Source organism: Ursus maritimus, unplaced genomic scaffold (assembly GCF_017311325.1).
Source record: "Ursus maritimus isolate PB19 unplaced genomic scaffold, ASM1731132v1 scaffold_2, whole genome shotgun sequence".
NCBI classification, from domain to species: Eukaryota; Metazoa; Chordata; class Mammalia; order Carnivora; family Ursidae; genus Ursus; species Ursus maritimus.
The window spans coordinates 22,952,330-22,965,492 of NW_024424452.1; the positions used below are offsets into that span (position 1 = coordinate 22,952,330).

At 34.5% G+C, this 13,163-nt stretch overlaps 1 protein-coding gene across 1 annotated transcript in view; it reads right to left on the bottom strand.

Annotated features, from left to right (window-relative positions):
* LOC103668907 (ATP-binding cassette sub-family A member 3-like) overlaps positions 1-13,163 on the bottom strand; it is a 147,155-nt gene that overhangs the window by 123,121 nt on the left and 10,871 nt on the right. The window contains exons 5-7 of the mRNA XM_040636563.1: positions 8,810-9,069; positions 2,462-2,578; positions 1,998-2,115 (exon numbers count right to left, since the gene is read on the bottom strand). Coding sequence (XP_040492497.1) covers positions 1,998-2,115; positions 2,462-2,578; positions 8,810-9,069 — 495 coding nt within the window. The remainder of the gene's footprint in view (positions 1-1,997; positions 2,116-2,461; positions 2,579-8,809; positions 9,070-13,163) is intronic.

Sequence of the window (13,163 nt, forward strand, 5' to 3'; positions counted from 1 at the left end):
AAATTTCAGGATTTTTTGTTCTAGTTCTGTGAAAAATACTTTTGGTATGTTAACAGAGATTGCATTAAATCTGTACATTGCCTTGGGTAGTACAGACATTTTAACAATATTTGTTCTTCCAATCCATAAACACGGAATGTTTTCCATTTCTTTGTGTCCTCTTTAATTTCTTTCATCATTGTTTTATAGTTTTCAGAATATAGGTCTTTCACCTCTGTGGTTAAATTAATTCCTAGGCATTTTATTATTTCTGGTGCAACTGTAAACGGGATTGTTTTCTTAATTTCTCTTTCAGTGAAAGGACCACCTCCAAAGAAATGCACACATGTGTGGGAACTTGACATATAGCAGAGTAGGTATTGCAGAGTAGTGAGGAAAAGGTGAACTGTTTATCATTTGTTGCTAGGACAACTGCCTATGCACTTGGGAGAACAATCAATTCCTACATCATACCACACACAAAAGAACACAGGAAGATAATTTTGTGACTTTGGAGTAGAGGATTTTTTCACTGAAATATTTAATATCACAAACTATGAAGGAAAATATTGGTAAAGGAAAAGATTGGTTACATTAAAATTAGTAACTATTAAAAGACACCATAAAAAAGGGGGGGGGAAGCTCCAAACTGGGACAAGTTTTGCAACACATTTTCAACTAACAAAAGGTAGGTAGCAGGAATATATAAATAACTCCTGCAAATCAATAATCATAATAGATAAGAACACACAAACAGATTTTACAGAAAAGGAAACACATGACCCATATTAAGAACAAACACTCACGGTAAGTGAGAAAATGCAAGTTATATGCAAACAATGAATCATGGAACACTACCTCAAAAACTAATGATGTACTGTATGGTGACATAATATAATAATAATAAAAAAAAGAAAAAAAAGAAAATGCAGGTTTGAACTGCCATTAGATAGTATTTCATATCTCCAGTATGGCACATATTAAAGTATGATGTAGTAAATTTTGGCAAGGATATGGAATAACAGGAATTCTCATCTTCTTCCAGTGGGGCTCTAAATGCACAGAACTACTTTGGAAGTGTTGGACATAGGTAGTCAGGTTGGACATTTACAAACCCCATGACCCAGGAATTCCTTTTCTACGTATGTACCATAGTGAAAGTCTAACACATATAAACCAAAGACACGTACAAAACTGTTCTAAATATTTAGCCTTCCATAATTCCAGAAACAGAGAATGACAGTATTTGTTTCCTAACTATGTCATTTTTCTCTTTGGTATATCACATTCTGCCTTACATTGACACACCACTTTTCTTTACCTCCTGGGTTGGTTGGTTTTATTTGTTTGTTTGTTTTGGCTGCTTGTAGGTTGTACATGTGATCATGCGCCTTGTAAGGACCCATGAACTAACAATACTCATGATAATTTACTGAGAAAAAAAAATAAAATGAAATAGAGTTACTGATCATGATTGCTATTGGCATGTGAGCCCTCAAAAAGCAAGGAAACAATTTTTGCTTGCCTTTATTAGATACTGTACCGGTACAATGAATGACTGTTAGATACTTACGTCCATTGACTTGACTTCCCATTCCGATCTTCCAGTCTTTCAAAAATGTTTAAAAACTAACCTCTATAGGAAGCATTCCTAGGTTTATCTCAATCCTAATATGAAGTTAGAGTATGTTAATCCTTTTTTCCTGTGTATACTATGATTCACTAATTTTCATTGCTCTCTGCATACCATATGCAAAGCAGCAGGTAAAGGTTAAAAAGAATACTCAAATGTGACCTTATTTTAGTTTCTATCATTTTTTCACATGTATACTATACTATATTAATTTTCACTGCTCCCTTCATTCCCTTTCGTACCATTTCATGTACTTACAATACTTGTCTTTTAGTTAGAATGTAAACAGAGGCTACAGATGAGATGGCAAATGAAAGTCACAGAAGCTTCTAAATATAATCCCCATGGAGTCACTAATTCTCTCTCCCAGGAGTTTTAGACTCACCTTTATTGAAGAACGTGCTAACCATAAAGCTGAAGAATATTGTGGCGATGGCAAAACACAGCAAAAAAACGAAGACAAGAGATGGGTCACTGTATTGAATGACTGGCACAGGTTCTATCTAACAAAACAATCAGGAAGCCAGTTGAGTCATACTCTAAATGGCATCACAGCAAAACAGAAGAGGAGAAATGAAACATCTTTAAATATTTTGATAGTCCTAGTGAAACTAAAGATAAATCTCAGGGAGATGAGTAAACAATTCATTAACTACAAAAGGTCCACACACCTAGACTTAAACTTTAGTTTGCTGAGAGACTAAGCAGCCCTTTAATTTCCAGAGTGGAGTCAAACAATAGACATGTGTTCACTTCCTGACAATCTGAATCCATTAGGCCCACACCATGTTATCTGTTTTTCCTCTAGAAGTTTAGCTATAGCATGGCTACAGTGAAATAGACACTTGCCTTCACAAAGAAAATCATGCACAGCAAAAGGATGATAAATGAATACAAAGCCAGGAATGTGAAGAAATAGGCAGCCCAGAGCATCCAATTACTGAGTCCTGAAACGAGCAGATACTCCTGTGGGAGAGTTAACACAAACCAAACATCATGTAAAACAATATAACTATACAAAATGCATTCACAAACATTATCTGATTTATTTCTATCACAATCAAATTTGGTGAAATAAGAAATATTATCATGCCCAGTTATAGAGGAGGAGCTCAATGACTTGATTAAAATTATTCAGCTAGTGTATGGCAGTGCTATTATGCTTGCAAGCCTAGAGATGATTTCACCAGTAATTTACCACATATTGTTCAGGTATGAAAAACCCTTAAATAAAACTATAAACTGCTTAGATTAACATCCCCTTTCTTTTTGTTATTCCCTCTTCTAGGAGGTATTAAAGAATGTAAGTATGTTTTAATTAAATTATAAAAGATAGAAGCAAACACTGAAACTATGATAAAAAATAAGGGGGAAAATTCAGTTTTAGCAGTAATCTTTATGAACTACATTCTTTAAAGAAATATTTTGTATTTCGAGTGTTAACAAAAGAGCATCAAAAAAGTTTCGCTAAGCATATAATGTAGAACACAATAAGAAGATTCAAAAGAGTGGTATGAGTCCTCACAGGCTATTTTAAATACTTCTATTGAATTTTACTGATGTACCAATATTAAATTCTTTAACTTAAAGCTCTTCTAGAGTAGAAGGCAGAGACTGTGTTTGCCTATCTGTATCTGCCTGGCCTATACAAAGAGTTTCAGAGGAGAGGTGGGTGGGGGAATGGGATAGGCTGGTGATGGGTAGTAAGGAGGGCACGTATTGCATGGTGCACTGGGTTATACGCAACTAATGAATCATCAAACTTTACATCAAAACCAGGGATGTACTGTATGGTGACAAACAATATAATAAAAAAATTACGATTAAAAAATTAAAAAAAAAACCACAAACAAAAAAAGAAATCAGAACAGTACAGTACTGTCATTAAAACAGACTATAGAGCAATGCAACAGAAGAAAGAGCAGAGAGGTAAATTCACACATATATGATCAATTAATTTATGACAAAGAAGTAAAAAATACACAATGGGAAAACGATAATTTAGAAAAAATACATATAGAAGGCATCCAAGCAGATGAGACAATCTTACATGCAAATCAGATTCCACACATAAAAAGTCAGAATTAATAAATGAATCATCAATGTAGGAGAATACAAAGTTAACACACAAAAATCAGTTGAAGTTTTATACACTACCAATGAGCAACCTAAAATGAAATTAGGAAAACAATTCCATTTACAAGAGCATCAAAAAGAGTAAAATACGGGGTGCCTGGGTGGCTAAGTCAGTTAAGCGTCTGCCTTTGGCTCAGGTCATGATCCAGGAGTCCCAGGATCGAGTCCCCAAGATCAAGTCTCGCATCAGGCTCCCTGCTCAGTAGGGAGTCTGCTTCTCCCTCTGCCCTTCACCCAGCTCGTGCTCTCTCTCAAATAAATAAAATCTTAAAGAAAAGAATAAAATACTTAGGAATAAACTTAACCAAGAAGGTGAAAGACTTGTACAATTAAAACAAAGAAAAGTGAAAGACCTCTACATTTTTGAGGCTAATACACTCCCATAAAATTTTTTAAAATTAGAAAATTAGATAAAATTTTTAAAAAATTTTGGTGAAATGTAGAGCAAACAGAATTTTCATACATTGTTAATGGAAGTGAAAATTCGTAATATTTTACTGGCAAACTTTGGCACTATGTACTAGAGTTAAATATGCATAATCTAACATTCAGTAAAAAAAATGTCTAAAATATTCATAGAAGAATTACTTATAATGCCCAAACCCCAAACACTAAAGGGAAATAGATAAATTGTGATAGTCATACTATGGAATCTTAAAACTCATATAACTCAATGAATATAAATGAACTACAGCTACATATTTAGCTGAATCACACAGACACAACATAATACAGTGCTTGATTCCATTTATCAAGGTCAAGGCAGACAAAACTAACTTGTAATATTAGAAGTTAGGTTAGTATATACTTTGGGGAAAATGTTTTGAGGGGTACACAAGCAGACTTCTAGAGTGTTGGGAGTGTTTTATTTCTCACGGGGTCACAATAAAATGTGCATACTTTCTTCATGAGAACCCATTCAACTCTACTACAATAGTTAGAATGTTAGCGTCTCCTCAAAATTCCTAAGTTGAAAACCCAGTTCCCAGTGTGATGGCACTTTGAGGTGGGGCCCCTGAGAGATAATTAGGTGATGAGGGCTGAGCCCTCATGAATCAAATTAGTGCCCTTATAAAGGAGACCCCAGAGAGCTTGCATTTCTTCTGTCACATGTCACATGAGGAGACAGTGATGAATGAGGTGCCATCTATGAACCACAGAGTGGATTCTCATCAGACCTTCTGAATCTGCTGGCACCTTGATCTTGGACTCTCTAGATTGCAGGACGGAGAGAAATAAATTTCTATTTCTTATAAGCTATACAGTTTATGATATTTTTGTTGCAGTAGCCTGAATGGATTAAAACACACTTCTGATTTGTGCACTTTTCTGTGTGTATGTATGTTATACTTCAAAGAAAATACTAAAAAATGAAATATAAGTGTTCTGTAGTTTCTACAGTACAGATCCTTTACCTCTTTGGCTACATTTATTTCTATGTATCTTATAGTTTTTGGTGCAATTGTAAATGGGATCGATTCCTTAATTTCTCTTTCTTCAGACACATTCTTAGTATATAGAAATGCAACTGAATTCTGTGCACTGATTTTGTATCCTGCCACTTTGCTGAATAAACTTTCTGAAAATGTCCATGCTGCCCAGAGCAATCTATACATTCAATGCAATCCCTATCAAAATACCACGGACATTTTTTACAGAGCTGGAACAAACAATCCTAAAATGTGTATAGAACCTTCAGAAAAGACCCCAAATTGCCAGGGGAATGTTGAAAAAGAAAACCAAAGCTGGGGGCATCATAGTTCCAGACTTCAAGATCAATTACAAAGCTGTAATAATCAAGACAGCATGGTACTGGCACAACAACAGACACAAAGACCAATGGAATAGAACAGAGACTCCAGAAATGGACCCTCAAGTCTATGGTCAACTAATCTTTGACAAATCAGGAAAAAACATCCAATGGAAAAAAGACAGTCTCTTCAACAAATGGTGCTGGGAAAATTGGATAGCCACAGGCAGAAGAATAAAACTGGACCATTCTCTTACACCATACACAAAGATAAACTGAAAATGGATGAAAGACCTAAATGTGAGACAGGAATCCATCAAAATCCTAGAGGGAAACACAGGTAGTAACCTCTACGACCTTGGCCACAGCCAACTTTTTCCAAGACATGTCTCTCAAAGCAAGGCAAACAAAAGCAACTGGGACTTCATCAAGATGAAAAGCTTCTGCACAGCAAAGGAAACAGTCAATAAAACTAAAAGGCAACCTATGGAATGGGAGAAGATATTTGCAAATGACATTACAGATAAAGGGCTGGTATCCAAGATTGATAAAGAACTTCTCAAACTCAACACCCGGAAAACAAATAATCCAGTCAAAAAATGGGCAGAAGACATGAACAGACATTTCTCCAAAGAAACATACAAATGTGGCTAACTGACACATGAAAAAATGCTCCACATCACTAGCCATCAGGGAAATACAAATCAAAAACCACAATGAGATATCACCTACACCAATCAGAATGGCCAAAATTAACAGGACAGGAAACAACAAATGTTGGCGAGGATGTGGAGAAAGGGGAACCCTCTTACACTGTTGGTAGGAATCCAAGCTGACACAGCCACTCTGGAAAACAGTATGGAGGTTCCTCAGGACATTAAAAATAGAGCTACCTTATGACCCAGCAATTGCACTACTGGGTATTTACCCCAAAGATACAGATGTAGTGAAAAGAAGGGGTACATGCACCCCAATGTTCACAGCAGCAATGTCCACAATAGCCAAACTGTGGAAGAAGCCGAGATGTCCTTCAACAGATAAATGGATAAAGAAGATGTGGTTCATATATACAATGGAATATTACTCAGTCATCAGAAAGGATGAATATCCACCATTTGCATTGACATGGATGGAACTGGAGGGGATTATGCTACGTGAAATAAATCAAGAAGAGAAAGATAATTATCACATGATTTCACTCATATGTGGAATATAAGGAATAGTGTAGAGGATCACAGGGGAAGGGAGGGAAAACTGAATGGGAAGAAATCAGAGAGGGAGACAAACCATGAGAGACTTTGGACTCCGGAAAACTAAATTGAGGGTTTCAGAGGGAGAGGGGTGGGGGATGGGGTAACTGGGTGATGGGCATTAAGGAGGGCACACAATCTGAAGAGCACTGGGTGTTATATGCAATTAATGAATCACTGAACATTACATCAAAAACTAATGATTGGCTAATCGAACTTAAGAAAAAATTTTTAAAAATGAAATATAAATATTGTAAGTCATAATGTTGATGTTTGTGTATCATATTCTGGGGATTCAAAAACAGTGTTAAATTATAATTGAGAATTAAAGAGAGATAATCAATAAGGAGATGGCAGCTACAACACCTGAGACAAGTAAGTTAACTGTGTGTTCACCAATCAGAAGAGAGAGAGGAAAGCACTAGTGTCACAGGAAACACAAACATAAAGGAAGTTTTTTAAAAAGTCATTCATTTTGGCTGGAAGGAAAGGTATCTATGTGTTTTTTGTTCTCAGTGAAACACAATTCTCGAGGGGACTATAAGAGGTCATTGAAAAAAATTTTTTTCAGCAATCAGAAATTGGTTAAAAAATTTCAGTATGTTTTTTTCTTTTTTTAAGATTCTATACATAAGTGAAATCATATGGTATTTGTCTTTTCTCTGACTTATTTCACTTAGCATAATACCATCTAGGTCCATCCATGCTGTTGTAAGTGGCTAGATCTCATTTTTTATGGCTAATATTCCATTGTATCCATATAAAACATCTTCTTTACTCATTCATCTGTAGATGGATAACAAACAAATAAACAAAAACAAAGACATACCTATAAATACAGATGGCTGCCAGAGAGGGGAGTGGGGAGCTGGGCAAAATGGGTGAAGGGAAGTGGGAGGTACAGGCTTCCAGCTATCAGATGAATAAGTAATGGGGATGAGAGGTACAGCATAGGGATATAGTCAGAGGTATGTTGACAGATGGTAGTTACACCTGTGCTGAGCATAGCATAATGTGTGAACTTATCCAATCACTATGCTGTACAGCTGAAACTAATGTAACACTGCGTGTCAACAATACTTCCATAAAAATTTCTTCTTAAATCACAGAATCATAGCATCTTGGAATTGATTTGTATCTAAATTCATCTAGACACATCTCCACAAATCAAGTAGATTATTTCTTTGTAACTCTCCTTATTCCAGAGATGTTTGAGGGCATCTGGCATTTAAATTCTATCTATAAACAATGATAACAAAATGAGGAGTAGGCAGGGGCCAAATATTAGAAAATGTATATGCTTAAGTGGAATTTACTCAGCAGAGAACAAAGATAAATACAACCTTCAATTTTATTTAAACACTCAACACCTTTTTCCTTCTTTACACTTCACAACAGCAGGTCCAGGTGATTTGATGGTGATAATTTTTCATATAATATCTAGCTTAATATCATGACAGCCCTGCAAATTAGTTAATATATACTCAATTTATATCTGAGAAAAAAGGCTAGAAAAGTTATATGACATGTCAGAGTCAATAAATAATAGAGATAGGATTCAAATCTATGATTTATCAGAGTTCCTAAAACTTATTAGGCAATAAATCAATTACACATATAAATAATCTCTCCCTCTCTATATATTTATATAATATTATTGTATAATATATATGTTAAATATATAATTATATGTTAATTATAATCACATATTATCTTGAAATTTACTTGTATCAAAAATTATCAAGACAATTCCACAAGCCCAGATGATTAATCCTTTGCAACTCACCTATTCCAGAGAGATTTTAGAGCATTTGGCATTTAAATTCTATTTGTAAGAATCTTGTGAAGTAGTCTTCTAGAAATAAAACTAAAGAATTCTAATAAAAACAAAATTCTAGAAAACTGCCAAGAGAAGTAAGTGTTCACTTTCTGGCTGCTACTGAAACATAACCATCTATCAATGCTGAGTGGGGAGAAATAATCCAGCCTCCACAAAAATTTATGCTATAGACCCAACTTTTTCTACAGAAGCTCTATTTACCACAAGAAAAGTAGAGTTACCTTCAATCGCTTTTCCTTTTCCCACACAATAGACTGAATGAGGGTAAGATGATTCATAGAGAAGATAAATAAGATTACTAAAGGGGTGAAAATATCAAAAAAGGTAAAGAAGTAATCATGAGAATATTCTGGATATGGAAATCTCTGAACAAAGACGGTGACATCTTGGAATAGCTTTTGTGTAGCTGTGTGGTTATAATATTTCATGATGGCCTGATCCAAGGCATGCTGCATAACCAGGAACCCTTCAGTGATGTACCCTAAATGAGAAAACAAGGATTGCTAAGTACAACAGAACAAGAAATAGCTGAACGGAACAAAGGAAAAGGTAACTAAAGTATGTCAAAAACAAACAAAGTTAATTATTGTAAAGAGGCTCTTGTTGTAGTCTAAATTTCACAGAGCAGCTATTATGGTTTCTTCACGCTAATACATAATAAACACTTCTTTATTATTATTTTTTTTTTACTTGAGTATGGTTGATGCACAATGTTTACATTAGTTTCAGGTGTACAATGTCATGATTCAACATGTTTATACATTATGCTATGCTCACCACTAGTGAGGATACCATCTGTCGTCATACATTGCTATTACAATACAATTGACTATATTCCTTATGCTGTGCCTTTTATTCCCATGACTTATTTATTCTTTAACTGGAGGCCTGTATCTCCCATTCCCCTTTACCCATTTTGCCCAGCCATCCCTCCTCTCTGGAAATCATGTTTGTTCTATGTATTTTTAGGGTGATTCCACTTTTTGTTTATTCACTTGTGGGTTTTTTTAGATTCTTTTTAAAAGGATCCTAATTCCCAGCTTCCCAGAAAGTAAAATATTGTTTGAAATTACAGGGCTGCTTTCTGCAATTTCAATCAACTGAATAAACTATTGCATAGGTAAAGACTTTAATTCAGTACCTTTAATATTTGAAAAATTAGGTGAAGGTCATGAGTGAGTTATATGAGCTGATGTCCACTAAAGCAGAGCTACTCAGTGTGGTGCTTGGATCTGTGGCAGTATGCAAATAGCTTCTTACTGTTATATAAGTTTAGTATAAAAATGAGCAAACACTTAAAAACTTTTATTAAAATTTGGCAATGCCATGACAACTAAAAACTCAGTTTTCTGTTCATCTATACAAGTTCTTTAGAGATTTTGAATGTGAATCTGTGTCACATTTTGTCCCCTCTGGATCTTGCCCTACTGTTTTAATAGGGTCTTTCACATAGGGTGGACTATTTAATTTTAATGAAGTTCAATTTGTCCATTTTTTTCTTTTATAGTAATACATTTTCTGTCTTAATGAATCACTACTGGCCCCAATTTCATGAAGATATTCTCAAAAATTTTGTTGTGGAAGATGATTTTAGCTTTTACATTTGGTTTATGATCATCACGTTATTTAACTAATTTTGTGTAGATATGGGCTAATGATCAAGATTTATTCTTTCCATTCACATACCATGTTATTCCATCACAATTTCTTCAAAAGAGTTCCTTTTCCCAGTGAATTATATCGGTGCCTTCATGGAAAAATTAAATGACTATATGTATATGAGTCTACTTCCAGACATCTCATTCTTTTTATTGATGTATTTGTTTATCCTGACACCTATATGGCAATGTCTTTTTTTTTATTTTTATTATGTTATGTTAGTCACCATACAATATAGCCTCAGTTTTTGATGTAGTGTTCCATGATTCATTGTTTTCATATAACACCCAGTGCTCCATGCAATACGTGCCCTCCTTAATACCCATCACCATTCTATCCCAATCTCCCACCACCGCCCCTCTGAAGCCCTCAGTTTGTTATATAGATTTATAGTAAGTCTTGAATGTTCTTTAACACTGGCATTCCTTTTCAAGATTTTTTTTTTTTTTTTACCAATCTGGACCCTTTGTATTTCCATATGAATTTTAGAATAAGCTTGCCAATTTTTTTTCCAAAAAGACTGCTGGGATTCTGACTGTCACTTTATTGCTAATGTACAATGGGTGTAAGTTACATCCTAACAATTTTGAGTCACCCAACCAATGAGATTTAGATATCTCATCATTTGTTTAGATATTTAAAGTTTTCTTTCAGAAATGGGACTGGAGGAGATTATGCTAAGTGAAATAACTCAAGCAGAGAAAGACAATTATCATATGGTTTCACTCATTTGTGGAACATAAGGAATAGCAGGGCGATTGGTAGAAGAAAGGGAATAATGAAGGGGGGTAAACAGAAGGGAAAATGAACCACAAGAGACTATGGACTCTGGGAAACAAACCAAGGGTTTTGGCGGGGGGGGGGAGATGGGTCAGCCCAGTGATGGGTATTAAGGAGGGCATGTATTGCATGGAACACTTGGTGTTACACCCAAACAACCAATCATGGAGCACTACATCAAAAACTAATGATGTACTGTATGGTGACTACCATATCATAATAAATAAATAAATAAATAAATAAATAAATAAATAAATAAATGTTTTGTTTTGGTGTAGACTTATAATTTATTTTTGTATACTATCTTGGGTATTTGCTAAATTAATACATTATATGTAGTACTTTTTTCTGGATCTCTTCCGAATCACCTACGTAACATGATTTTGTCAACTTCACATAATTTCACTCCTTCCTTTCCACAATCTATATGTTTTATTTCATTGCCTTTTTCTGATACAAGCTAGGACTTCCAGTAATATGTTGCAAAGAACTGATAAGAGCAAACATCTTTACTTTGTTCCTGATTAGAGGAGAAATGTTCAATGTTTCACCAGGAAGATATAAATTTCTCACACATGTACTTTATCAGATTCAGAAATTTCACTTTTTTCACTTTTATTGCTACTTTGGCTTGGAGAGTTTTTAAAATATACTTTTTTTTCATGACTCATGTCTTTATTCTATAATTAATTAAAACCTGTCTATACAGATTGTAAAAGTTCTAAGATATATCGATATTATTTCTAAACTTGTATAACAAATAGTTGGAAAAAAATGATGGTTTATGCACATTTATAGCATAGTCGCAAAATCACAAAGTTTAATTTTTATCCCAACCAAAGAGTACGTAGTAATTTTATAACCTAATATAACTTAGAATTAAAGTAGCTATTATTTAAAGTACAAGCATCACACAAATATAAAAATCATTAAAAAAAACCTAGGGTATTTTTCTGCATAATAAGGAAAAATAGGTCAGTTTCCCAATTAACAAATTGTCACAAAATAAAGAAAATTTAGAGTCAAGTATTGCTTGTTTATATAATAGTTATTCTTCAGAATCATTTTATCTGTTTCTAAAATATACTTTTTTATTTTGGAAAAAAATCTAGTCTTACAGAAAATTTGCAAAAGTAATACAGAGAGTCCTAAATACCATACATTCTCAACAGAGTTACAGAGCTTCAAGCCATAGCACATAAAACAGATCTGTAGTGTATCTGTGGTATTAAAATTTCATGAGGGGAACACACTTAGGGAAAAAATGTCCAAAAAGATTCCCTAGAAGAAGATATTTGCAAATGACACTACAGATAAAAGACTAGTATCCAAGATCTACAAAGAACTTCTCAAACTCAATACACCTGAAACAAATAATCAAATCAAAAAATGGGCAGAAGATATGAACAGACACTTTCCAATGAAGACATACAAATGGCTAACAGACACACGAAAAAATGTTCAAAATCATTAGCCATCAGGGAAATTCAAATCAAAACCACACTGATTTTGTGCCAGTACCATGCTGTCTTTGTGATCACAGCTTTGTAGTACAGCTCGAAATCCGGCATTGTGATGCCCCCAGCTTTGTTTTTCCTTTTCAACAGTTCCTTGGAGATTCGGGGTCTTTTCTGGTTCCATACAAATTTAAGGACTATTTGTTCCAGTTCTTTGAAAAACGTTCTCAGTATTTTGATCGGGATAGCATTGAAAGTGTAGATTGCTCTGGGTAGCATGGACATTTTAACTATGTTAATTCTTCCGATCCATGAGCATGGAATATCTTTCCATCCTTTTATGTCTTCCTCAATGTCTTTTAAGAGTGATTTTTAGTTTCTAGAATAAAGGTCCTTTACGTCTCTGGTTAAGTTAATTCCAAGGTAACGTATGAAATGAACAGACACTTTTCCAATGAAGACATACAAATGGCTAACAGACACATGAAAAAATGTTCAAAATCATTAGCCATCAAGGAAATTCAAATCAAAACCACACTGAGATACCACCTTACGCCAGTTAGAATGGCAAAAATAAACAAGGCAAGAAACAACAATTGTTGGAGAGGACGTGGAGAAAGGGGATCCCTCCTACATTGTTGGTGGGAATGCAAGTTGGTACAGCCACTCTGGAAAACAG